The sequence below is a fragment of the Athene noctua genome, chromosome 1 (genome assembly GCF_965140245.1).
Source record: "Athene noctua chromosome 1, bAthNoc1.hap1.1, whole genome shotgun sequence".
Lineage (NCBI taxonomy): Eukaryota > Metazoa > Chordata > Aves > Strigiformes > Strigidae > Athene > Athene noctua.
Window position 1 is genome coordinate 27,286,151 of NC_134037.1, and position 25,597 is coordinate 27,311,747.

Genomic DNA, 25,597 nt, shown 5'->3' on the forward strand with positions numbered 1-25,597 from the left:
AACTCTATTATACCCTACTTGGGAGACAAGATTTGCTGACAGGATATGGGGAAACTGTAGTTACTAGTAGCATTCCTTGTTTTGCTGTCTGTTCCTGAAGAGACAGTAACAGGGGGCTCTTTTCCAGTGTGTACCATCTCATCCTTAATACATGTCAGAAGGTTTAGTTGGCAAGTGAAGCACTTTAGATACCTTCAGATGAGCTTTGATCATTCATGTGAGGGAGATATAAGAAGTTCATGCTTACCATTGTTCCTTTAGTTATGTGTACTTCTTTAGGAGCTGAGTCAGTTGCAGCAAATGTGAATCAGTGCCCTTCCTGCCTCAGTTCACAGCCTGAACTCCAGATTTACCCTACCATTACTTTTCCTGAGACTCATATAAACTGTGGAACTCACAGCAGGAGATGGAAACGTCTTAAATTGCTCTCACTTGTGTCACCAAGACCTGCCTGAATACATGCAACAGGACAGTGTTTTTAAACAGTATCTTTTGAGCTGCTTTACCAAGTGAGAATAGGATCATAAAGCATTTTGGATACACATCCTTAATGCTGTCGACATAGTTCTGCATCTCCACAAAGAGTTGTATGAAAAGCAATCAGCCTGTGCTCAGTAGTCCAGTCCTGGATTGCTTGGGAAAATCACAAACCTTCAGCACAGAATTTTAGTACAGAGGTCAGCTAAAATGGCTTTCCCACCCTTTCACAGCTGCAGTCATAGCCTGAACCGCAGGCAGTGAAAACTGTTCAGAAGGCAGATGCGTAAGCCTTCCGCACCAGCATGAACAACACAGACACCAGATTATTAGCATCTTGTTGAGTCATGATCTCAATTACATGATGGGCTGTTATTTTTCAGCATGGTGCTGTGTTTTTCTTCCGTGATAGGCCTTTGGGGTCATAGTATGTCAAAGACATTGTCTTACTGGGTGAGTTAAAACTTAACAAGGGTAGGTGTCTATCCTATTATCAGTGTTTCACAAACTCAAAATAAAACTAGTGCTGTGTCAGCAGATTAGCTGTGCATCTAAATGGGGTGATTTCTTAAACTACAATGTAGAAAGAGAAAATAAAATTGGTTCCACTGCCTCAGCTGAAAGAAAAAAATAACAAAAAAACAAAAAAAAAAACCAAACAAACAAACAACAAAAAAAAACAGAACAAAACACCCAAACCTGCTTTTTCCTTTCCCGAAGAAAGTCTCACACTTCATGTCATTTACTGCATCATGGACATCATCATTAGGAAATTAACAAAGTCATCTCATTGATGAGAATATTTAACAATTTTGTAGGACTACATGATCCATAATATTACCCTTTCTTTGTGACAAGAAATAAATGTCCCTCATAATTTTTTCTACATTCCATCAGACACAAATAAGGAGTGAGACCATCAGTAAAGGTTTTTGACAATGATAAATACCATCTGACAAGCTTATGCAACTTTTTTTTCAAAATATTAATCACAATGGCTATTAAAAAAAGGTCTAATTTTTTTCTTTGCTTGTTTTACTAATATATAATAAAATAAACAGGGAAAATATGAGATAAGAATTTCCCCTCGTCTGTTTAGATTGAATTACTCTGCAAAACAGAAAAGCTTTAATTCTTCTTTGGATCAGAAGTGGAAAGTTAAAACTTACTTTTTAAGCATCAGTCAAAGGAGAAGAACAGAAAAACAGCCACTTCTGGCAATCTCAGGAGGCATTCTGCTTGTGGAGAATCAATGAGACTAGACCTCTGAGACTACTGAGGCATGACTCCTATATCTTATTTACAACAGTTCACCACAAACTACTGCCAGCATGTGTGTCAGATTACTATGTCGTATGAAGAATGGCAGCGTCAGAGTTTCCTTTCTCTAGTATGGTTCCAATTTTGAACTATATTAGCACTACTTTCAGCTGGTTTCCTGGCCTGTAATTCCAATGTGTGTCATTGAAATTCAATTTTAACCAATTAGAGGTGGACACTCCTGGGCCCAAAGATGATTTCCTGGGGCTAACTGGTCAGGAACAATTCTGCTGATTTTTATGCCAACCAGGCTAGGAGAAAGGAAAAGGCACTTAAGGGGCAACACATGGCATAGGGAAGGGGTAAAAGTTGTCAATTGCATAAATAAGGATCCCTGAGATCACACTACCAATCCTCTTTTTCATAAGAAAATTGTCTTCTAAACAAAGGCAATAAAAATCAAATCTATGTTGCTTTAATAAACCATTTGATGTATGTTATTACTGCATATGAAGAAGAAAGGGGATTGTTCAAAGTCCTACGTGGGGAAGGTAGATAGGGATGAGTCACAGAAGAGGAAGAACTATTGAAGTTTCTAACAGAGATCCTGAATGAGAAGTTAATACCCAGTTGTAGCTCCAGTTAAGTCTTAGATCCAGTTAAGATCCTGTCACTATTTTAATTATGAGCTTGGAAATAAAGAAAGTGTGTGCTAATGAAATCTGAAGATGGCTTGAACAGAGGCTTTATTAAAACAGAGGCAGACTGGAATATAGAAACAATTGGATGAGCTCAAATATGGGAATGCAATGAAATTGGAAAGATGGGAGGGGAAGGGAAGGGAAGGGAAGGGAAGGGAAGGGAAGGGAAGGGAAGGGAAGGGAAGGGAAGGGAAGGGAAGGGAAGGGAAGGGAAGGGAAGGGAAGGGAAGGGAAGGGAAGGGAAGGGAAGGGTCCAGCATTGTCTCAGGTCTGATAATCCTGGGTGGTGGGTGCACACAGAGCAGTTTCTGTTGCCTTTTTAAGTTCATCTTATTAGCATACTAGATGAGGAGGGGCAGGTATTCGACAAATTAATTTCCATCAGAGATGAGGAAAAAGGTGGAGCATGGGTATAGGTTCTAGTTGAGGATCACCTCTTATCAGTTCTTGTTACCACTTCAGTGTCGAAAGTGTGAATTCATTAGCAAGGCAAGCATGATGTCTGCCTTGCACCATAGAGTCATAAAGTATTTGGCTTAGGTACTTGTGCTTGAGGGGAAACACCTGGTTTCTCTCAGTCTATGTCTCCTCCTCTGAGGCTTATCTAAGGATTGTCAATGAAACTGCAAGGGAGTGGGGGGTGTATCCTTTGATACACTCCCGTTTCCTTGGGTGATATTCCTTAGACTAATCCAAACGCCACAGCTTGTCCTTGAGGTTTTCTGTGTTGATGAATGTTTGAGGCATCACTTCTTTCAATTCCTTACATTACCCCAACATTTTAAGTTTATATGGGACTCATGGCTCACACTTGGAAATTTAAGAATGAAAGAAAATACAAAAGATTAAAACTGTTCTTTGTCCAAACTGGCACAAGAACAGACAGCTATTAACTACCAGTGGAGTTGTGAGGTTTTGTCACCATCTGAGAATGAGGTTCTTGTAAAGCCTGAAGTAACTGTGAGGTCAAAAACTTCAACAGTTTAAGATCTAACTGTAAAACCATGAGATACTTTCAGTATTGTATGTATTTGTCTCTGTAATTAAAAAGGTGGGTATCCCAAGTTCAATGTTCTCATGAGTAGTCCTACTCTACTCCGGTATGGCTGCATCAGCTTCTTGCAGCTACTACTCTTCATTGTCTGTTTCAGTGTACAAGCAAAGCATACAGGTATAATTGTACATTTCAGCATATTTCCCTTTAGTCTATATAAAACCTGCTACTACTTTTCAGTTAAAGGCTCAAACACAGCCTGTCATTCTTTTACTGAAGGTCTTCAGTCTTGTATCATAGATTAAGTATTATGCTTGGACACATATGTACAGATTGATGGATTTTAATTATGCTGAAATTTCCCTCTCTGGATTTTACTTAGAGCCACTGGCTGTAGGACCCTGTTGTTTGTGTCAGCGTTGCTCATGTGGATTGAATTGAATTATCCCATTGACACAGCAGGAAACTATTCAAAAAAACATGTAGTTTTCATGGATATGGTGAAGATAGTACCACCTGTCTTTTTATGCTGGTACTATTTTAACTGTCTCACATTACAGTGTCCTATCCTGTACCAATCCAAAGAGACTATGTGGGTGTGCCTAATTTTAAACTAATGTTATTTACACATACTTAACAGCATTTGATCTGCTTGCTAATTTTCTGAACACTCCACTTTCATTACGTGTGCATCCAAACTCCATTGAAAGCTCACAGCTACTTATTCTAATCATAAAGTTAATCACTAATTTGGAAATGCTTCCGAATCTAAGGAAGCACTAACTCAGTGACAAGACTCCAATTCATTTCATCAGGGCCAGACTTTCAGGGGTTAAATGCTGCCTCTTCAATGTTATCATTTCTATATCCCCATACATGACAAAGCTCTCACCGAGCAGGAGGCTATCTATCTCCAACAGTGCTGAGAACCAAATCTGTCTGACAGCATACATTTAAGTCTCCCCTACCTCCGCTTCTGGAATTGCCTTCAGAGCAATGCTCATAGACACGGCATTAAGACTAGACTCCCTTTTCCTTGAGTCACGGTTGCGAACCTCTGTAAAAATATTTCATTATTGCTTAGCAAGGAGCTGTGTAACATAGTAATATAGAAGTATAAAGAATAACTAAATGCATACATACATATGTAGATTAACCGGTCATTATATTCACATTTAAAAACATAAGCAAAAGGAAGTCTGTCACAAGTTCAGAAGACGGAGGACCCAAGAGCTTGTGCTCAACACATGCCATAGATCTAGTGTCATATTAATGCCCTAGAAATTAAACAAACTGTGTCAATGCTAAAATACTATATACTAGATATCTTAAATTAAACTAATATAACCATCTCCTTGGTAGACTCCTAGGGGCTAAGATTTAAGTTTTCAGCCTGTCTGTGAAAGTAAGAACAAGCATAATGGACCACACCAAAGCCTTTTTAGGTCAGCACTATCTCTCCAGTGGGAGATGACTAAAGAAAGAATGAAAGAAAAACCCAGAGTGTTCACTATACCTTCTGAAAGTCCAGCAATCTGTAGTTCAGGGCTTTACTGAAGTAGAACTGGTTTTATACATTTTTGATGGCCCTAAGATGGACTTCACAAATTTGCTGAATTTGCTTTTAGAAAGCACGTCATTTGCCAGTACTCTGAACACATTTCCACAGACTGGTGAGGCACAATGTGGAAGTCTTCCAAGAAGACCTCATCTGCTAGTTTCATTTGGTGCCCACTAGTTCTCACTGGGAACACACCACTCTGCATTCACCTTCTCCATGCACTCATGATGTTAAACACTTCGAGCACATCCACCTTCTGCTATTCTACAATGGGGTTACAGTGTTGGTGGATAAGGGAAGAGCAACTTATGTCATCTACCTGGATTTGTGCAAAGCATTTGACACTGTCCCACACAACACTCCTGTCTCTAAGTTGGAGAGACATGGATTTGACAGATGGACCACTCAGTAGATAAGGAATTTGCTGGATGGTTGCACTCAAAGAGTTGCAGTCAGCTGCTTGATGTCCATGTGGGCAGCAGTGACAAGTGGCATTCCTCAGGGGTCAGAACTGGGCCCAGCGCTGTTTAACATCTTTGTTGGTGACATGGACAGTGGGATTGAGTGTGCCCTCAGCAAGTTTGCTGATGACACCAAGCTGTATGATGCAGTCGACATGCTGGAGGGAAGGGATGCCATCCAGAGGGACCTTGACAAGCTTCAGAGATGGGCCCACACAAACCTCATGAAGTTCAGCAAAGCCAAGTGCAAGGTCCTGCACATGGGTCAGGGCAATCCCAAGCACAAATACAGGCTGGGCAGTGGGTGGATTGAGAGCAGCCCTGCAAAGAAGGACTTGGGGGTATTAGTGGATGGAAAACTGACTATGAGACAATGATGTGCGCTTGCAGCCCAGAAAGCCAACTGTATCCTGAGCTGCATCAAGAGAAGTGTGGCCAGCAGGTCAAGGGAGGTGATTCTCCTCATCTACCCTGTTCTCATGAGACCCCACCCGGAGTATTGTGTGCAGCTCTGAGGCCCCCAATATAAGAAGAACATAGACCTGCTTGAGCAGGTGCAGAGGAGACCATGATGATCATCAGGGGGCTGGAGCACCTCCCCTATGAGCACAGGATGAGAGAGTTGGGGCTGTTCAGCCTGGAGAAGAAAAGGCTCCAGTGAGACCTTATAGTGGCCTTCCAGTACCTAAAGGGGGCCTACAAGAAAGCCAGAGGGACTTTTTACAAGGGCCTGTAGTGATAGGACAAGGGTTGATGGCTTTAAACTGAAAGAGGTTAGATTTAGATTAGATATAAGTTCTTCCCTGTGAGGGTGGTGAGACACTGGCACAGGTTTCCCAGAGAAGCTGTGGCTGCCCCCTCCCTGGCAGTGTTCAAGGCCAGGTTGGACGGGGCTTTGAGCAACCTGGGCTAGTGGAAGGTGTCCCTGCCCATGGCAGGGGGGTTGGAACTGGATGATCTTTAAGGTCCCTTCCAACCCAAACCGTTCTATGATTCTATGATTCCTTCTCCAGGCTGGTGCATCTTTATCTAAATAGCTACTTTTCATACGGAAATCATGCAGTATCCTTGTTTTGCACCTCTATTGTTTTTCTGTTGCTGCTGTGTTATTTCTCAGAGGAAGAAACAAGGATTGCACATTGAAGATTTCAGAACAGCACCGATTTATACAACTATATAGCAATGTCTGTGCTTCCGATCTGCGTGAGCTATTTTCCTTCAAAAAAGATGTGCTTCTTTCTCCTTGTAAATCTTCTTATACTCTTAAATTCCATGATTTTATTATAATTTTTATCAGTTTTTCCTGGGGAAAACATCAGGTTTTCTCTCTCTTACTTCCCCCTGGTATCACATTTGCTATACTCCAGCCTTCTGGCACCAAAGCCATTTCACATATGGGTGAGCTTACTATAATTCATAGTACAGTTGCATTTAAGTAATTTTGGATGCTTTGGTAAATACCATCTGGCAGAGTCCATTTGCTAATCCCCATTTTGTTGGCCTTCTCTGTTATTTTTTTCACTTCAGACACTGCAGTCTGAGCCACCGGAGGACACCGGTTGGTGGATGCACCTTCCCACAGAGCAAAATTCTTCAGAGAAGCCTCCTGAGGACTCCTCACGGTGAACACGGACACAAACACCTCACCTGTCGCTCGGCTCTTCAAAGCCGCGTTTCCAGCAGCGTCTGGCGCTGCCGCGGCCCGCCCGGCGCGGCGCTCGGCAGGGGCCGCCCGCACGGCCCGCGCGCTGCCGGACGCCTTCGGGGCGCCACAGCGGCCGCACGCGCCCGGCTGCCACACCCACGAGGCCGGCGCCGTTCGAGCGCCGCCCCCCAGGCCAGACAGGCCCCGCCCCCCGCCCCGCCCCCGCCTCGGCCGGGCGCAGGCGCGGCGCGGGCCGGGCGCCGCGCGCGGAGGCGGTTTAAAAGGTGGCGGGTACCGGAGCCTGAGGGTGTTGCGCCGCGCCGCTAATGGAGCCCGTCCTGACAGGTACCGGCTCGGCAGCCGGGCAGGGCCGCGCCGCGCCTGTCCCGGTGCGGCTCAGGGGGGCTGCCGGGCCGCGCCGTCCCGGCACGGCACGGCGTCTCCTTGCGGCCCTTTCTCCGGTGGTTCCCGGCAGGGCTGCCGGCGGAGAGCGGCCGGGCCTGGCGAGCCAGTCTTTAGCTCGACCTCGTGGCGTGGTTCCCCTCGCGGGTGGGACGCCCTCCCGCGGGCGCCGGCGCGGCTCTGACTGATCGCGACTCCGCCCGAAGCCTGCGGCGGGGCCGCCTGGGACGCGGGCTGTGCCCGGTGGCAAGGCCGGCCGGGGCGCGTACCCGCTGCGGCGGGCGGGCCTGGCGGGCTCCCTCAGGCCGGGGAGGGAGCGAGTGCCCCTTGGGGTGGCTGCCGGTACAGCACTGGCCCGCGCTGCTGCCGCCACGCATCGGTGCCAGACTGGCTCTTCCTGTTCTGGTCAGGCATGGCCTCGCTTGGTCTGGTTTCTTCTGCATCTTTCTCAATTTCTGCCTCGCTAGGTTGCCCTCTGACGCCTGTTTTTCCTCGCTGTTGTCGCCTTCTCTGAGACATTCTAGCATAAGTTGCCGTTATGAGAACCAAGCTCTACTCAGCTCTTCTAGTTCAGGCAAAGCTTCCAGCCCTTCCTTGTTTTCTTTTCCATTGACTGTACAAAAGCTACAGAGTGCCTTGTCTTCTGTTGGAGTATCTTTGATTAGCTAAAATTGGGTAATTATTGTAAAATACACCTTTGATCCTACTGCAGGTAAATAAATGTACCTTTGAAGTAATCTTCCTTTGTTTGACCCTCACTGCAATGCTCTAGCCTGTTTTTCTAGGAGAATTTGTAGCTATGAAGGTTCTAAAATATTTGATGTAAGAGGAAGTCGTTTTTTCAGGTGCAGTTTTTTTACCACAGAGCAATCGAGATAAAATGCAACTCTGGGAGAAGCGGCCCTGGTCCAGTAGTAAAATGAACACAGTTAAAAATGCTTTGGAGTACACGTCTTAATTTCCCATGTATATCTGAAGTCATAGTACTGATAATATTTTTCCCTGTGATTTGGGTAACAAGGTGTTTTATGTTCCACACTTCTGTTGTATGTTAGAAGTGTTTCTAATAATCATAAAGAATATGTTGCTCTTTATAAAATACTTCTACTGTTTGATCATTATTCTGGTTTCCATTTAGAAAGAATACATGACAGTACATAAAAATGGATCAGAAGAACATACATAGTAACCAAGATAATTAAGCAATGTTTGCCAAGGATGACCCTTTTAAATTGACTCTTTCAGTTTTATTCATGAGTTCTGAGAGTTGTCAGGCCTGCAGTTTGTATAAAGTTGGTTTTGGTGACAGTTTTCTGGAACATCCCTGTTGTGCCATTCAGAATGGGAAACGGGCATGACCGGTGGAGCCGTTAGGTCACTTCAGTGCCTGTCCTAAGTAAAATTAATGAGGGGATTGTTAGGAGTTTGTTTGCTTATTCCCCCATGTCAATATGTCTGTGTTCACTTGTTTAAAGGCTTTCTCAACCAGGGCTGATTGCGGTCCTTGAAGAAATTATTAATCTAGTTGATAAAGGAAGCTAATTAAATGCAATATACCTAAAGCTATGTAAAGCAACTGACATGAAATTGTATTGGCCCCTGTGATATGTACTTAATTTGGGGTGTTTCAGTATAAATAAAGTGGAATTTAAAATCATTTGGAAATTGTGAAGTAATATTTCTGCAGTCTTCTGGCGGTTTGGGCAACGAATAATTCTACTGTGTTTATTTCATTATGTGTGTAACTTGTGTTACATTAGCTTGTCTTAAAGTTTTTTATTACCCTGAAAACTAGTAGTGATTAAATAATTCTAAGGATAAGCAGTCACATAAAGATATGGCATTGCTTGTTAAGCTGGTAGTGTGCTTTAAATAAACAAAGTGAAAAGTTGTGTGTCTAGTGTCAAATTTCTAAGTTTGTTCCATTACAACTTAATTTAAGGGACAGAAATACTCTAAAAAGACCATTCTGCTGCTAGTATCTGATACTCAATTTATTAAAAGCTATATTTGATACTGAATGCAATATGTATAGATGCAAAATTTTCTTGGAAAGGCAAGTTTTACCTGTTTTACCATAGTATATACTTAATTAGCTGTTTGTTTTTTCTCTTCTGATCCAGGTATTTTCGCATTTGTAGATGTTTGGTCATCTAACAGAACAGAAAATTACTCAAAAACCTTTGAACAGCAACTTCTTGATATGGGAGCAAAAGTAAGGAAACTATTTTGAAATAGAGTAGGAAAGCTATTAATTACAAATGAGCTTGCATGTTCTGTTTATTATGTTATTTCTTTGTAATACGAGTTTTTGAAGTGCAGGAAGAATGGTAATCACAGACCCGAGAACAGACAAATGTGCTGTAAAATTCTTACTAGTGACATATGGGAAGTGATTTTAAAGCCTTCCTGTGTCTGTAAGCCTCTGTATATTAATGATAGTATGCATTTGTTGTGAAGTATTGGGCTTGCCACATACTGTGGGCAAACCAAGTCTTAGTGTTGAAAACCTGTGGTTTACAAGTATGTACCTTATGTTGTTTGTTTTCTTTAACTTCTAGGCAGCTGCTCTGTTGTTACTACAATATTTCCTAACCCCAAGTACCATGACATTTTACTCTGCTGTGCACTCTCCTACAAATGTGATTCAACTGCAGGAAGTGCTAGTAAAAATGTATCTGATTTTTTTTTTTCCTGTATCAAGTATAGCTGACTTGTAGGTGCAAAATACTTTTAATTGCCAGCTGTAAAATTTCAGAGACCAAAGACGAACTGGCATCTTCCCTTCTCATGTGTTATAACCAGTTAATGGAGAGTTTTACAGCTCGCATCATGCTCTAAATAAGTTGTGTGAACTCCTCATGCTTTTTAAGTGGGTAGGTATATTTTACTGTAATTCAGAAAATTTTGCTAATCTCCCCAAAGCCTCTCTTTCTGTACGAATTTAGCTGAGAGCATGACAGAACAGTAGAATAACTGGTTTTATTATAAAATCAGATACAAGTCAATGAATAACTTGAGTAAAATATATTTCTGATGCTTTTGTGCTGTACTATCAGAACTATGGAATTCTGATATTAGGGTTTTTGCATAGAAAATATGACAGCATGAGACCTCAAAATTCGAGTTGATCAAAACGTAACTGGATATAGTGAAAGATATAGGCACACGATACTGATGAGCCTATTTAGCAGATCCCCTTCCCTTTTACTGGGTTGAGCTGATTCAGCAAGCTAAGGTCAGGTGAGCAGCAGAGAACATCCAGGGTAAGAGAGGAGACAGGAGAGGTGAGAAGGAGGTGTAAGGTGGTGCTCCTCCATAATTTGGAGGCAAAGCTACATTAAGCATTTGTCTCCTTAGGGCATAGGTTGTGAGCCAGACAATTGCTTATTCGCTTATGGTATTATATCTGGAGTCATAACTTACTCCAGAAGAGATTCTTTGGTCTTGTATAACTAGATACTTAAGTATCATGGGGTTTTTATCTTCCAAGAAGCAATAAATCAGCTTGCCACCAGAACTTTTTGGAAAAGCTGAATAGTTTTCTTAAAGCCAAATATAGATCAATCATGATAGGAGCCAAGTATAGTGATGCAATTGAGACTGCAACAGGAAGCTACACAGCTATTTCCATTTGGCTGTGCTGAGAAGATGCTGCTGTAAAATATGAATTGTAATGATCTCATGTCAGCAATTGCAACAACTGATCAAAGAGTTTTATATGTAGGATGTTTAGTCTCCACAAAAGGAAACTTTGTAATGAATGGGGTATCTAGAGCTTAAAAGGTTATTGTTTAATTGCCCATAGAGGCTGATAACTGAAGATTTGATCAGTTGTATGACAAAATAAAAATGTCAGGTAGGATGGTAGCTGTACTGACTTAAGTTTTTTGCATTTCTCACTTTTTAAAGTGTTCCCATATAAATTTTTTTCTTGGTAGTAGTTTCAGCCTTCCCTGAAAACTAAGTGATCTTTATTGATGAGAATTAGTTTAAAGGATGAGGTTAACTGTATTCTTTAAGCATGGGAATTCTTTGCTAAGTAAAAGTGTAATTTGACATTTCTTTGGATAATGGCGACTACTTTCTGTACTCTCTGTTATATGAGATGATGTTGGGCTACAAAAATAAAAATGAAAGATTAGTGATACAGCTGGGGGGCGGGGTGAAAATGGTAACCTAGAGAGAAGTTTGAAAACAAAAGGGTAGTCTAGCCCTCTAGCATGCATTGCATTGCCTTGACTAATGAGACTTGAGTTTTCATTGCTTGAGGCTTCCTGTGAAGATGGGAAAGATCAAAAGAGTCCTTCACATGTTTAGAATAAGTTTTATGCTAATAGTTTACACATTAAAAACAGACTACACTAGCTAGTTTCATTAGCATTTTCTGATTATCAGACTTTAACGTTGAGTTCTCTGTACTTCTGCAGGTTTCAAAAACTTTGAACAAGCATGTGACCCATGTAGTCTTCAAGGACGGACATTTGGCTACATGGAGAAAGGCACAGAAGATGGGTGTAAAAATAGTTTCTGTACTTTGGGTGGAAAAGTGAGTACTCTTGAATATAACAAATGTGACCCATTCCAGACATAAGATCCTAGTGTTTTATTTTAAAACTTAAATACAGTACCTGTTTTTTAATGTAGTTGAAATAGTGATAAATCTATAAGTAAATAACTTTTCTATGAGATTGTTCCTATTATAAAGCATGTTACTTGCATAAAAAGGTAATGAAAAATGAATATGTTGGAAGTAGTTCTGTAGTATGTGTTAATCATTCAGTGTTCCACTCCTTTGTTTTCAGATGGCATACACAGGCAGTGAAGACCAGATATTTATGTTGAATGCAATTCTTCCGTTTTCATATGAAAAAGCACGTTTCATCAGGGACATTGTACTGTTCCTGTACTTAAATGCTGTAAACAGAGTATCTCCTAGCAAGAAAGATCCATATGTAGTCTGGCTTTTAAGGCATTTGGCAGGTTCAGAGCAGGACTGCTTGAAGATTTGCAACTACTGTATGGAAGAAATTAAATTTAAAAAAAAAAAAATCAAATTTCAGCTCTGCAGCCAGTCAGTGAGAATTTGCTAGTCCACAACTGCTTCTGAGTTTATAAAGTGGTTGTAAGGCTTAACTTAGTGTTCTTAGACTTCATCTGAAATCTTACAGTGTTTAAGAATGTGTTCTCCTCAAACACTCCAATCAATAAATTGCTGTGATGAAAATTAGAATATAGCTCAAGAGGTGCTTTCCTATACTAGTTGTAATATGCAAGAAGAGATAGAAGTCTAAGTGCAAAAATAAAGAGGGGGGTGGAACTGAGCTCTGCAGCCACTTAACTGTAGGCCAGTACAATGCAGAACTTGTGATGCAAGTCCATTAGCCAAAAATATTCACACAGTTCTGCAGAAGTAGGATTTTTCTTTTTTTCAAGAATATCAGATACAGAAGTTATAGCTGCACAATGCAGCCAGCTTTAACACTGAGGAAAAAATACCTTAAGTACTCAGAAATAAGAGTGTAGCAAAATTTTCTTTATGTGAATATATCTCTGTGACATGGTGCGATCTGATGGCTAAGTGTATAAATACCTGTTGTGGTTTAAACCCAGTCAGCAGCCAAACACCATGCAGCTGCTCTTGCATCCTCCCCTACCCAGGAAAATGAGGGGGAGAACTGAAGTGGTAAAGGTAAGGGGACTTGTAGTTTGAGATAAAAACAATTAAATAATTGAAATAACATAATCATAATGATAATAGCAACAAATAACAACAGAAAATACAAATGACAAACGCACAATGCGATTGCTCACCACCTGCCAACCAATGCTCAGCCTGGTCCTGGCTAGTGATCCCAGAGAAGCAAAAATCCTGAAACTACAGTCATGGAAGCAAGAGAGAGCTTCCCCATCAACCCTCATCTATACACTGAGCATGATGTTACATGGTACGGAATATTCCATTTGCCAGTTTGGGTCCATTGCTCTGGCTGTGCTCTCTCCCAGCTTCTTGTGTACCTGTGCACTGGCAGGAAAGTGGGAAGTTAGTCCTTGATTTCTTGGCAACGTTCTTTCATACCAAATCCATACTGAATCCAAAACACAGAACTATTCTAACTACTAATAAGAAAAAATAGCTCTGTCCCAGCTGAAACAAGGACAGTATGGAATTTAAAACCTTAGTCACAGGAACTATAAACTGAGTACTTAAATGTGCTATAGTAAAAAGGATCCCAGAACAGTCCAGGTGAGTAGCATCTGCAATGGAAGGAGTGCTTTACAGGAGAGAGTTTAGGATGTATCATACAGCAATGCTGTATCTGAGAAGTTCCACCCCAAGACTCCCCTCTGCAATACTAGAAGGTATTGAGTGGATGAATGCTGTAGAAAGCTCATAGACAGCTGGGTATGTGGTAGTGTAGGGGACAGCTTGGAGCTTTGAGATCTGGGTGTGAAAGCCTCAGGAAACCTAACTGTTGCTGGATACTAGTAACAAAGGAAAAGACAGAAGGAAGAATCTGGAAGGACAACCTAAGATGTTTCTTAGGAAAGAGAAGGCCAGCATCTTCCTGGTATTTTTAAGTCTTCCTGTTGTCATGCTCTGGACAAGGCAAGGTCTTGCTATATGGCTTAGAAGATGAGATTCATTGGAATGGGGAAAATAATCTGAAATAGTGAGATGTATTTTATTGCGGGCTGGAGAGGCGGGAGGAAGACAACACACCCAAGCTGCAAATTATGATTGAATTTCTCTAATGTTTTTTTCTGCCCTTAATGCCAAAAGATACTCAAACATACACCTTAGATTGATGTATACCCTAGGTAGAATTCATACTTAGCTTAAGGATATAATATTCTTACAGGTCAGGAGCAGTAGAAGTTTACAATAAGACATCGTAGTGAATAGTCTTACTTGTCATAGGGTTATTCAAATGAGGCATAAACAATACAAAATGAGTCTGTGCTAGGATACATGATAATTTTTTTGTAATAAGATGAGGGAACTGGAGTGCCTGACTAAATTATATTCCTAGTATATAAATATCTCAAATTTCGTGGGCATAAGACAGTCTGCTGAGTCCTGGGACAATGTAAAAGGAAGGACTGAATAGTCTGTGCCAGTAAAATAGTGGTCCTGTTTGAGCCTGGTATCTATGTAAGCAAATAATGCAGGGTTCACATGAGTTGAAGTTTTAGCATCACTGAAAAAAGATAGCTTGATTAATCAGCTGCTCCATTCAGTAGCAAGTGGAACATTCTCATAATGGTCAGAAATGCTGTGAAATACCACTTCAGGAAATGTAATAGTAAAGGACAACTTTCTAGTGTAGCCTGGGGATGAGGTGACTCCTGTTGGCACGTGGTGCAAAGACAAATATTTCAGGTATTGCTTGGTTTGTGGATAGTTGTTCAGATTATTTCAAAGAACTTCTTGTATGTGTGGCCAGTTTAAAATCAGTGTTTATGCTGGAACAGCAAAACCCAAAAAGTTCTGTGACAGTGCTCAACTTCTTTTAAAAGAAGTAGTCTACTTAAAAGGAAACAAGTTCTGTTAAGCAGAAGCTAAGACAGTGAAGGGAATAAACCTCCTCCTGGTGTCAAGAAGATTATTTAAAGCATAAGTCCTCTTAAGTGTATTGGAAAGAAAATGATCATCACAATGTGAGGTGAAAATTAAGATTTTTGGTACTTAGATTAAATGTTTTCATGGTGTTATCACCTCAGTCAAATCAAAAAACCTCATGTAGTGGCATGACAGCATTCTATCATGGAGTGTTGTGAGAAGATAGCAATGAGCGTGACTGAAGTTATAAAATAGTTTTCTCACAAGATGTGATTGAAGAGGCAGGTTTTCCTTTGCTTGGAAAACAAGTGGGAGTGATGGAGAGGCTCTTGTGAACACAAAGGTTCTTATGGAGAGGCTGAATAGAAAACATGTATATTGCCTTTTCCTGTACAAGAATTGGAAAGCATCACATGAATCTGTATTCAGAGAAAACAGTAAATGATGTTTTTTAGCTGTAGACTACAGAACAGAACTAATGATAGTTAGGCTGTAGAACTCCTTGTTGCAGAATCATAGTCAGCAAAGATTTACATGGGTTTTAAAAAATGCTGAAGCAATTAAACATTTAGCTTTATCAAAAACCAATACAGTATTGCATCTGACAACCTCTAAACTAGAAATCTGTGGAACATAGCAAAGTAAACTGAGTGTTTGGCTGTTTTCATGTTTTTACGTGCTCTTGGGAAGCTTGATATTGGCAAGAGGATGCTGCAGTATACAGTATTTAATCTGAATGCTACTTGTTGATATTTGGGCTCTGAAAACACCAAACAAGGAAGCAAATCAGAAACAATGACTCCAGCATTTCCTGATACTTCTGGTTTGTGCCTAATACTCTGACTTAACAGCTAGTGGACACCTACTTCTAAACTGTTACACACGTACACTATTGTTATCTTCCCCTCAGCAATGCTTGAGCCTCTGAGGAACATGCCCTATGATTTGAAAAATACTGTAATAATCACTTTTCTCTATTAAAAAAAAGCACAAGTTACTAGAGTACAAGGGTTTCTACAGTATTTAGTGAACACTGCCTTTTTGAACTTTTACTGGATTTCCAGTGCTTTCTCCAATGGTCTGCCTCAAACTTATATTGGAAGCTTCTGCTTTATAGTATGAGTATCTATTTGAATCTAAACAATGCAGTTCTACAGTTTAATAGGAAGTAATTTGATTGGGAAGACTCTTTAAAATAAGATGGCAATTGAAATTCAAAAAAAAAAATCCTAACTCCAGAGTAAATGTATTTTTAATTAAAAAGGGTTTTGTTTTCTTTTTTGTTTTTGAAAGATGGTAGATATGTCTAACAATAGTGCACAAAATAATGGACTTGCTATAAGATTCATGCAGATAAATTGTAAGTTTAATGCAAAATGAGTGACAGCTTTGGGATCACTAAAAAAAAATTTTCAACTTAAATACCACAGTGAGCAACCTAAAAAAAAATCAAAACCCAACTACAAAAAGAACGCTACATAAGATAGAATTGCTACAATCTGTGTCTAAATTGGGAACACTTAATACTACTTACAAATCAAACCCATAATTGGGAAACTACCTGTGTATTCTTAGTGCAGTAACTCACTCGTATCAAATAACATAGATAAATCATTTAGATTCAGATTTGTAAAGTAAAAATTTCTTATATTCAGTCAATTTTTCTTCTGTTTAGCTTTTCTGAATCAATGAAATCTCTGAATTTCATGTAAATGTAAATTTTAATGTAGTCTATATCTTTGGTGATTATTATCCAGAATATAATAATAGCCACTGAAGTCTGGCATGTTAAATATGATTTCTATTTGATGCTCCAGCAAACTCTAAACTCAGTTAGTTTGACAAATACATGTAGTGGTTTAGCTCTTTTAATCAAAACTGAGTGAATAATCATTAGATTATAATTCTACAGATACAAACTTTATAGCAGCTAGATCACTAGGTGTCGCTAGAAACACAGTTTTGAATTACTTCTGAGGGAATTCTTCTGTAGTCTGTTAAGGTTCCATACTCTTTCCCATAATCAGGTTTATTATTTATCATTTGAAAATAAAACTGATTTAGGTGCTCTGATCAAAAGAACTTCATGTATTAATAACCAAATTCTTGTCTCAACATCATCCTTAGCATTCACAAATACAGCAGATGGTATAATATTCCAAGATAATATTAGTCCCACTGTTCTCAGTTCAGTCTTTGAATATAAAGAGACAGGAAACTCAGGGTGAAGTTGGATTTTTGTTTTTTTATTTTAAAAAAAGTTTACATAAATCTCAATTGCTCCTCGATAAGGACCTGTTTTTAGCATTGCATATACAAAAAGGAGACAGAAATCTGAGACTAACGGGCAAGATGTAAAAGCCGGGATCAGGTGAAGCTTCCTTCCTCTTTTGTCTGAACAGTAAAGTTTCCTGCCCTCCCTGCCCCCACCATGACATTCTGTAGATTGTACTTGGTAGTCTACTGTCATCACAGTGACCAAGTTAAGGTTAAATTCACTGGCTGGTGAAAATGAAAGCCTGCAGTCCTCACAAAAGTCAGGGCAGGATTCAAGGTTCATGAGAATCTGGCCAAGATGACTTAATACAGTGATTTTTTTTAAGTGTGTGGAAAATAACATCTGAGTGGGAATCTTTGAGTTTCAAACCATCAATTTAGAGGGCATCATTAGGACAAAAAAAAAATTGTATCATTCTGTATCTGGAATATAAACTATAGATTTTTTTCAGCTTTACAGTAGTTATGCTAAAGATTCACACCCCGGAAGGGTTAGTGTTTCATTATGACAGGGCTCAGGTGATTCTTTTTGTAATAAAGGTTCTCATTGTTAAAAACCAAAACCAACCAAACCTTCTCTATTACACAGGTGTCGAGAAACTGGAGTACATGTTGATGAATCCTTATTTCCTGCAGTAGACACTAATGAAGGATTGCCACTACTGAGCAAAAAAGTGAGTATGTGATTTTTCTTTTAAATAGGCCTAGAGTAATAAACTTTAAAGTCTGAACTTGACTTCCTGACCTCAGGCATTTGAACTGTTTATTTTCAGAATGTTCTGTAAACTCTTACCTATCCAGTTGAGTAGGTTTTAAGTCACATGTCTGATGTGACTTGTTATCTGAAGAAAGGATCTGGTGAATCTTTATACTGGTGAATAAAGAAATGAAGACTTAAAATGACAATGATTAATCAAAAAAACACGACTGCAGTGTGGCTTATGTTTCACTGAGTTGTGACAAACCTTAAAGTCATGGTATTTTAAAAAAAAAATAGATCTTTCAAGCCTTAGCTTTGTGTGGCAAGAGCACACATACCCCCTGCAAGAGCTAGGGCTTTTAAGGTGGTAGCCACTGGCTCTTTCATGCCCTTATTTTCACACTTCTGTGGCACACCATAGTTGCTGTTGTGTACACACCCTGGCCTGGTGCACACCAGCACCCCCAGACCAGCATCCCCCTCTCCATGTCAGGAAAAGGGAGGTGGGACCCCTGGTCAACAGACAAGGCCCTCAGCCAACAAAATGCCTTAGTTGAGAGAAACTTCTAGAATGCTGACCATATATGACCACAGTTCAGATCCAGCCAGGCTATAACATGGTCCCCCTGCCAGAGACCCCCTTTGAGAGGTTCACCTTGGAGCAGCAGGTCTGTGACTGGAAGCTGTCTCCTTGGGACTGGGTTTCCACCCAAGGAGACTTCCTGGGATTGAGTTCCCTCACCTTCCTTCCTCTCCCCTTCTGCCCCTTGGTGAGTGAATACTTCTGGATATTCTTGAGTGAGCCCTCATCCCCTTTAGGTGAGTGATTACATGTTCTGGGTACCCTTGAGTGAGAGCTTCTCCTTCAGTGAGTGAGTGTGCGCACACTTAAGACTCATCATTCTTATGTGTCATCGCCCTTCTGTGGTGTTGTGTAGTAATAACTTCCACAACTGGTACACCATACCTGTAGTCTGTTAAATGTTATCAGGGCATTGTTTTGGTTACCCCAGTTGTCTTGTTGGCTTTGGCTGTTTGGATTTGGTTACAAATTAGTTAGTTATAAATAAAGTTATTATCTATGTGAAGCTGCTTTGGTATACTTCCATAACACTTTGCTACAAGCGAAAAAGAAAAGATGGCTACTTAGTCTCCTTCTTACTAAAATCTAACCTAGAAAAATCTGTTAAATTCTTATTTCATATTAAAGTTCATTTTGAAAAATGTTAACTTCTACAATTATCTGTGACTCTCAAGGTGATAATAAGTAGCATAAACACTGATAATACTGTGATAAAGCTGTAGGCAAATAGGAAGTGTAGTTACTTCTGGGAGTTTTATACTGTATAATTAACAGCTCTGTGTGTCTTCTAGCACAAATGTATGCAGCCAAAAGACTTTGTTGAAAAAACTCCAGAAAATGATAGAAAGCTGCGGAGAAGACTGGACCAGATGGCTAAAGAATTAGCTATACAAAAGATAGCAATTAATGCTGGTAAGAACTACTTTGGACTAAGAATCAAATATCTTATTTCTTTTAAACACTTGATCGGTTTTTGTTCTGTTTTTTTACTTTTATCTACCATGAGAAATAAATACGACTTTTCAGAGTACTTTGCTTGTTTGTGGTGTTAAGGGATGGTGATACTGGGTATAAGGAACCTGATTTTCTTCTTTTTTTTAAATAACTTCTGAAGCTGTTATAGTATGGAAATACTAATGTACAAATGCAATTTCTTTGTGTAGAAACTGATGTACCAGTTTTACTATTTGAAGACAATGGTTCACTTGTATTCAGCCCTGTTAAAAAAGATCACTGCAGTGTAGTGGAAAGAAGAATAAGGGAGACGAAGGAAAAAAGAGATCTTTCTCCTACTGGTAAGAAGTTAAATTTTACTTATCCATGAACATGCACAAATGGCTACCATCTTTATTGCTGAAATTTGGGCACACTTGTCTTGCTCTGGCCTTCAGAATTTTTTTCATCTTACTTGATTGCAGGTCCTCCTTTCTTCCTGGGTTTTGAGTAGGTGTGAACGCTTTAGCTATTAGTTTCTATTGAAGGTCTGTGCTGGGTTTGGGGGGGGGGGGGGTTTGGTAGTGAGGGAGGGAGCTACAGTGGTGCCCCCTGTGAGAAGCTTCTTAAAAGCTCCTGGGGCTCCACGTTGGACCTGACTTTGCACCAAGGCCGAGCCAATTAGCGATGGTGGCTGCGCCTCTGCAATAACATATTTAAGAAGGGGAAGCCTGAGAGGGGTTGGGACTTGTGAGGAGGAGTTATGAGAAAGACACCTATGCGAACACTGAGATTAGTGGAGGGAAGGAGGAAGAGGGGAAGGTGTGCCAAAGCAGAGAAACCACCCCTGTATGCTGTAGTGAGACTGCAGGGCTGCCCCCTGCCACCATGGAAGTCCATGGTGGAGCAGATGCCAACCTGCAGCCTGTAGAGGACCTCACACTGGAGCAGGCAGCTGCACTTAAAGGAGGCCAGGACTCAGAGGGAAGAAGCTCCTGCTGTTATAGTTCAGTGCTGGAAGGACTGCAGCACATAAGGGTGATGTGCACTAAAGTAGCCCAGGAATGTTTGTGGCCTGTGGGAAGAAATCATGCCAGAGAAAGTTCATGGAGGACTGTCTCCCATGCGAGGGGAGCTGTGGGGAGCAGGGCAAGAAATGTAGAGGAGTGCTTCCCACTCCCCTCCCTAGGAGGAAGGAGTGGTAGACTGACTGAAACACCTCCATTCCCTTAGCTGCTGCAGGGAGGAGGTAGATATCTGTAATAAAACTGAGCCTGGGAAGAGGGGACGGGTGGGAGGAGGTGTTTTTAAGACGTGGTAATGCTTCTCACTGCCCTACTCTATTAACCATTTCTTTTGTTAGTGTTTGAATTAAAAGTGGTACTTTGGGTTTTTTCCCCTAATGAATCTGTCTTGCCTGTGGTTGTAATGGGATAAGTCATCCCTCTCTGTCCTTATCTCAGTTTCTGAGCCTTTTGAATTCATTTTTCTCCTTCCCAGCACTGGGGGCTGAAGGGGTGAGTGAACAACTGCCTGATGCTTAGTCATCCTCTGGGCTCAAACCATGACAAGGACACAAGAAGTCATGAAAGACAAAGATTGCAAAATTAATTTCTTAATCACTAGACTGCTCAAGAAGACTAATGTTAAAGCTAGACTTTCCAAACTTGTAAATTGTTGTTATCACAACCTGGTTAAACTTCATACAGTGAGGCTCTAAATCTTATTTCTTATCAAATTTTAATGTGAATGCTGTACTTGACAAGGGTTATAATGTTATTACTTCCAGCCCAACCATTTAATAAGGACTCCAAAATTGATCTGTCCAGATACTGAGGAACAGGATTTTAAAAAATAAACAAATTTGAATTACCTAATTGAATAAGTCTAGTTGACTTCAAAATGCAGATCCTGGTGAATTAAATCTAGATTGCAGTTTTCAATTCATTTTTTAGTGTTTGCATTACCTTACTGTGAAATTAGAGAGCTCTAAGTCATTAGATTTTGTCAGTTACTAGAGAAACTGTTGAAATATCTTTTGGGGGAATCTGCAGTATTTGAAATTTTAAGTAGTCTGTCAAACTGTCAGTTTATATAATAATTTCAAAAATAATTGGGGAGGGGGGAGTAAAGAACCAGTGATCCATGGATGAAAAATTAAATCTCATTTATGTATTTATTTTCTCTGAGTTTTAAGTAATACCTTCAAATGTTTTGAAAAGCCTATCTGTGGTATCAAGGCTTTGCTGCTAATTGCAGTATTTGACGGATTCTTTAGTGAAATGCCTCAACTTACTTAGAAGTGTCTAATACTTTCTAAATGGTTTGCCATCATTCTTTGGTTTCAGAGAAATGTGGTGTTGACTTACCTAGAAAAAAATTGTTTAAAATTATAGAATACATAGTAGGGTTTTTGTTAGTATGTAACTTTGGGATACTGCTGAGCAGTCTGTAATGATTTACATGGTTATAGTGAGCAAATCAGTAACTTGTCTTACAATTGAGCTGTTCTGAAATACGAATAAATGGTTTGGAAATCTGTATGTTTGCAAATAGTGCTAACTAGTTTATTATTTACAAATTCTTAGCTTCACAAATGTCTCTACCTCCAAGTAGTTCACCAAGAGACTCCGTGCTGTCTAATTGTGTCTTAACTAATCCAGAAGATGCATTGTTATCAGGTAACTAACACAACTTCATATATTGCAGAAATTAAAAGTAATATGTGCCTTGTATGTTTGAAAAGTACTGTATACTGAAATGGGAACTGTATATATTTACTCTATGATTTATATTTGAAACTGAGTTATTTTAGCTTATCTTAACTGACAAAGTATGTAAAAATAAGAATTCAAGGAAAATGGAGCATGAGGAATCACATTGGGTAAATGCTCCACCTTACTGTTGTGTTGCTTGCCTCAGTTCCACATCTTTCCTCACACCATTCCCCATTAATGGCTTCTTGTATGATGTAAGTCTTTGCTCTTAAAGTGATCTTGTATAGAATGTGGAATACACACTGAACAGTTTGGTGTGGGAAGGAAAAAAGAACTGAATGAGAGAGACACCTCAGAGCACTGAAATGTCTTCCAAATTTTCAATTGAGAAACTTGAATTTAAAAGGCAACCTAATGTGTTCTCCAAGTATTCAGTGATCAGAGAAATAACTAAAAATAAATCAGCTTTTAAAATGTTTTGTGCTTGCAGATGAATTCAAGTTGCTTGTTACCAAGGTTCTTAGTCTCCAAGTTAGGGGTTTGTTCCTGTGTGTTGGCATAGTAGCAGGATGTAAGGAAGACCGTTGTGAAGACTGTTGAGATGTGTCAGTAGGCATCTTAACAGCCTTAATCATATATGCAATGGGTATGTATTTCAGACCTCGTGTCTTCAGTCAGTCATGCTGGTGATTGATCTCAGTAGAAAAGTAAGGAGAAGACAGTCTTTTAGAATTCATAATGAGTGCTACTTTAGTGGTCTGCTTACTCTGTTCTACCCCAGCAGTAAGCTATACCTCATGCTGTTTTCAAGTGTTGTATTTTGTTCACATCATACAGAAATTGTCATTTTATTTTGGTAAATTAGTTGTGTACTCATGAGGTTGAATATCATGATTCTAGAGCTTTACCTTGTGTATGTCCTTCTACCATTACAACTGCACAGTGTAATTTTACATGAAGAATTTGTACCTCCACATTCCATGACAGTATTCAGTGTAGCTGCCATCTCTGCTCTGTGACAGTGGTCCTTTTGTTGGTTCTTGCAGGACACAGAGTATGTTGATTAATAATGGTTTAAAAAGTTCCAAAATCCAGTTTAATTTGGGGATTAAAGTTACACTTCTTCGGTTGTCAATACGGGAGTCTGATCATCTCATGTGAAACTTCTCCTTTCATCTCCTTATATATCACTTTTTGAATTTAGTTAGCTACACCATATGTTAAAAAATTATTTATGTTTAGTAAGCAATTAACATCGACTTGCTCTAAAACCTACAGGAGCACTTAAAGGAGCATTGCTGAAACTTTGCATTTGGTATGTATTTAAACAAAAGAATCTATTTCAATAATCAGATTATAGACAAACAATTTTTAAAAATTATTCTGGATAATCAAAGATTCTAGCTTGTTTCAGAGGAATTTATTGCAAAGTTTAAGAATACATTCTGTCTTAACACCTCCTGCAAAATCATTTCATAAGAATAGCTCCATTAAATTACCTATTTTTCCACATTCTAATTATTTTTTATACATTGTGTTTATGTATGGGGTATGATACTATGATGTTGTATTTCATTTAATCTTAACTGCAAAAACTGAGCTGGTGATAATGATGTGGTAGTAAATATTATTGAGTTTCCAGTATTACTGTAGCTACCTTTATCAGGGTAAAATCTTGCCATTTTCCTCCACAAATGCAAGAGTGAAAGGGAGTTTCTCTGATGCTTTGTTTCAAGAAAGCAGAACATGACTTATGGATAGTTATTACTGTGTAAGAATATATATGTAAAGCTATTGTAGCTTCATGTCAACATAGAACAGACTTTGTTTCTAATCCATTTTCTGTTTAATTTTTGACTTGCTGTATAATATCCAGAGAAGTGGTTAAATCCTTGCTTTCTTCTTCCAGTAGTTTCATGTGTATTTTAGTAAGATTTGGTACTGTTTCTCTTTTTTTAAATACAGTTACCACTTCTCATATTTTGCAGGAGAGCAAATGGAAGACTGCTTGAACTCAAGTTACTCTCTTTGTGGAACTGATAAATTAAAGGGAGAGAAAACAGACCTAGACAAGCACACCTGTGATACTTGGACTGACCTGCATGTATCCAGGAGTGCATCAGTGAATTCCCCCTCACATAGCTATGAGCAGAAGAACTTAACACCAGAACAGCATAGCAGAAGCTTAACAAGGAAACAGGTTTTGCTTCACACTTTGGGTGATAAATTGTCTTTAGAAAGGAAAGATCTAAAAAAGTTTCCAAAGAAAAATCAGAAGGATAAGAATAGCACAACTACTTCAGTTGCAAACAAAAGGTCTCTTCTCCACATCAAGGGCTTGGGTCATACTACTTATTCCAAAAAAATAGTCAAGTTAAATACTGTTCCTCCTTTCATTTGCAGTCTCAATAGTTCACCTATGAACAGTGAAGACTTAAATACATGTTCTTTGGATAGAAGCTTCCCTGCTGACAGAAAGGATTGTATTCTTGACAAGAAGAGAAAGAAAGGACCAACGCTATCTAGTTTGAAACTGGCTGCCTCAGAACTGGGTGCATCAGGGTCTGAAGAGTTCTTGCAGGCAATTACTACATATAACAAGTCTTTTTGCACTGAAGAGTCTTCTTATGAAGACTTCTTTTCATCATCTGATTTGAATGAAAATAAAGTACAGGTAAAAGTACCAAAGGAATTACAGAGTTCTCCTGAAGTTTGTTGCAAAAACTCTTTTACAAGCATGGACTTACTTAATGTAAGCTTCTCTATGCCACATACTAATTCCAAGAAAAGTAGGAAAAAGTCTTTTCCAGCAATTGATGTTTCAGTAGAGAAAAACTTCAAACCAGCTGAACATGCCAGAAGTGTGCCATTAAATTATATGTCAGATGGTGAAAAAGCTGACACTGCAGAATCTCTTGAATCTGAGAATGTGAATAGGCTGCCTCAGCAGGCTCATGAAAAATCCTGCAGAACCAGTGTGAATTACTGTACTCACACTACTGGTAAGTAGCTACATAGAGCTGGAAAATGAAAAGTTATCATGCTGCATTAGATATGCAACTAAATTGCAAAATGGACTGCTGTTCCCAAAGGAAAAATACTTCACAATTGCACCGAAAGAAGAAAATGCTGCAGTGCTGAGTTATTTTACTCAAAAATAAAGGAGTGTATAAAATACAAAAGAACACCCATTTGTTTTCCCATACAGTACAAACACAAAGAAGTTACCAAGAGGTAATGGAACTGTGCTCACAAAATGCAGCAAAAGTACGTGAGCCTTCTTTTTCCCTAATGCTTAGTGTTCTGTAAACTCTGCTGCTAT

General features: G+C 39.6%; 1 protein-coding gene across 1 annotated transcript in view; it reads left to right on the forward strand.

The window, feature by feature from the left end:
• The first annotated feature begins 7,341 nt into the window (after nucleotides 1-7,341).
• Nucleotides 7,342-25,597, forward strand: part of MCPH1 (microcephalin 1) — a 132,419-nt gene continuing 114,163 nt past the window's right edge. The window contains 8 exon segments of the mRNA XM_074895734.1: nucleotides 7,342-7,444; nucleotides 9,625-9,716; nucleotides 11,932-12,050; nucleotides 17,932-18,016; nucleotides 19,417-19,537; nucleotides 19,789-19,920; nucleotides 22,147-22,239; nucleotides 24,264-25,277. Coding sequence (XP_074751835.1) covers nucleotides 7,426-7,444; nucleotides 9,625-9,716; nucleotides 11,932-12,050; nucleotides 17,932-18,016; nucleotides 19,417-19,537; nucleotides 19,789-19,920; nucleotides 22,147-22,239; nucleotides 24,264-25,277 — 1,675 coding nt within the window. The 5' untranslated portion in view covers nucleotides 7,342-7,425.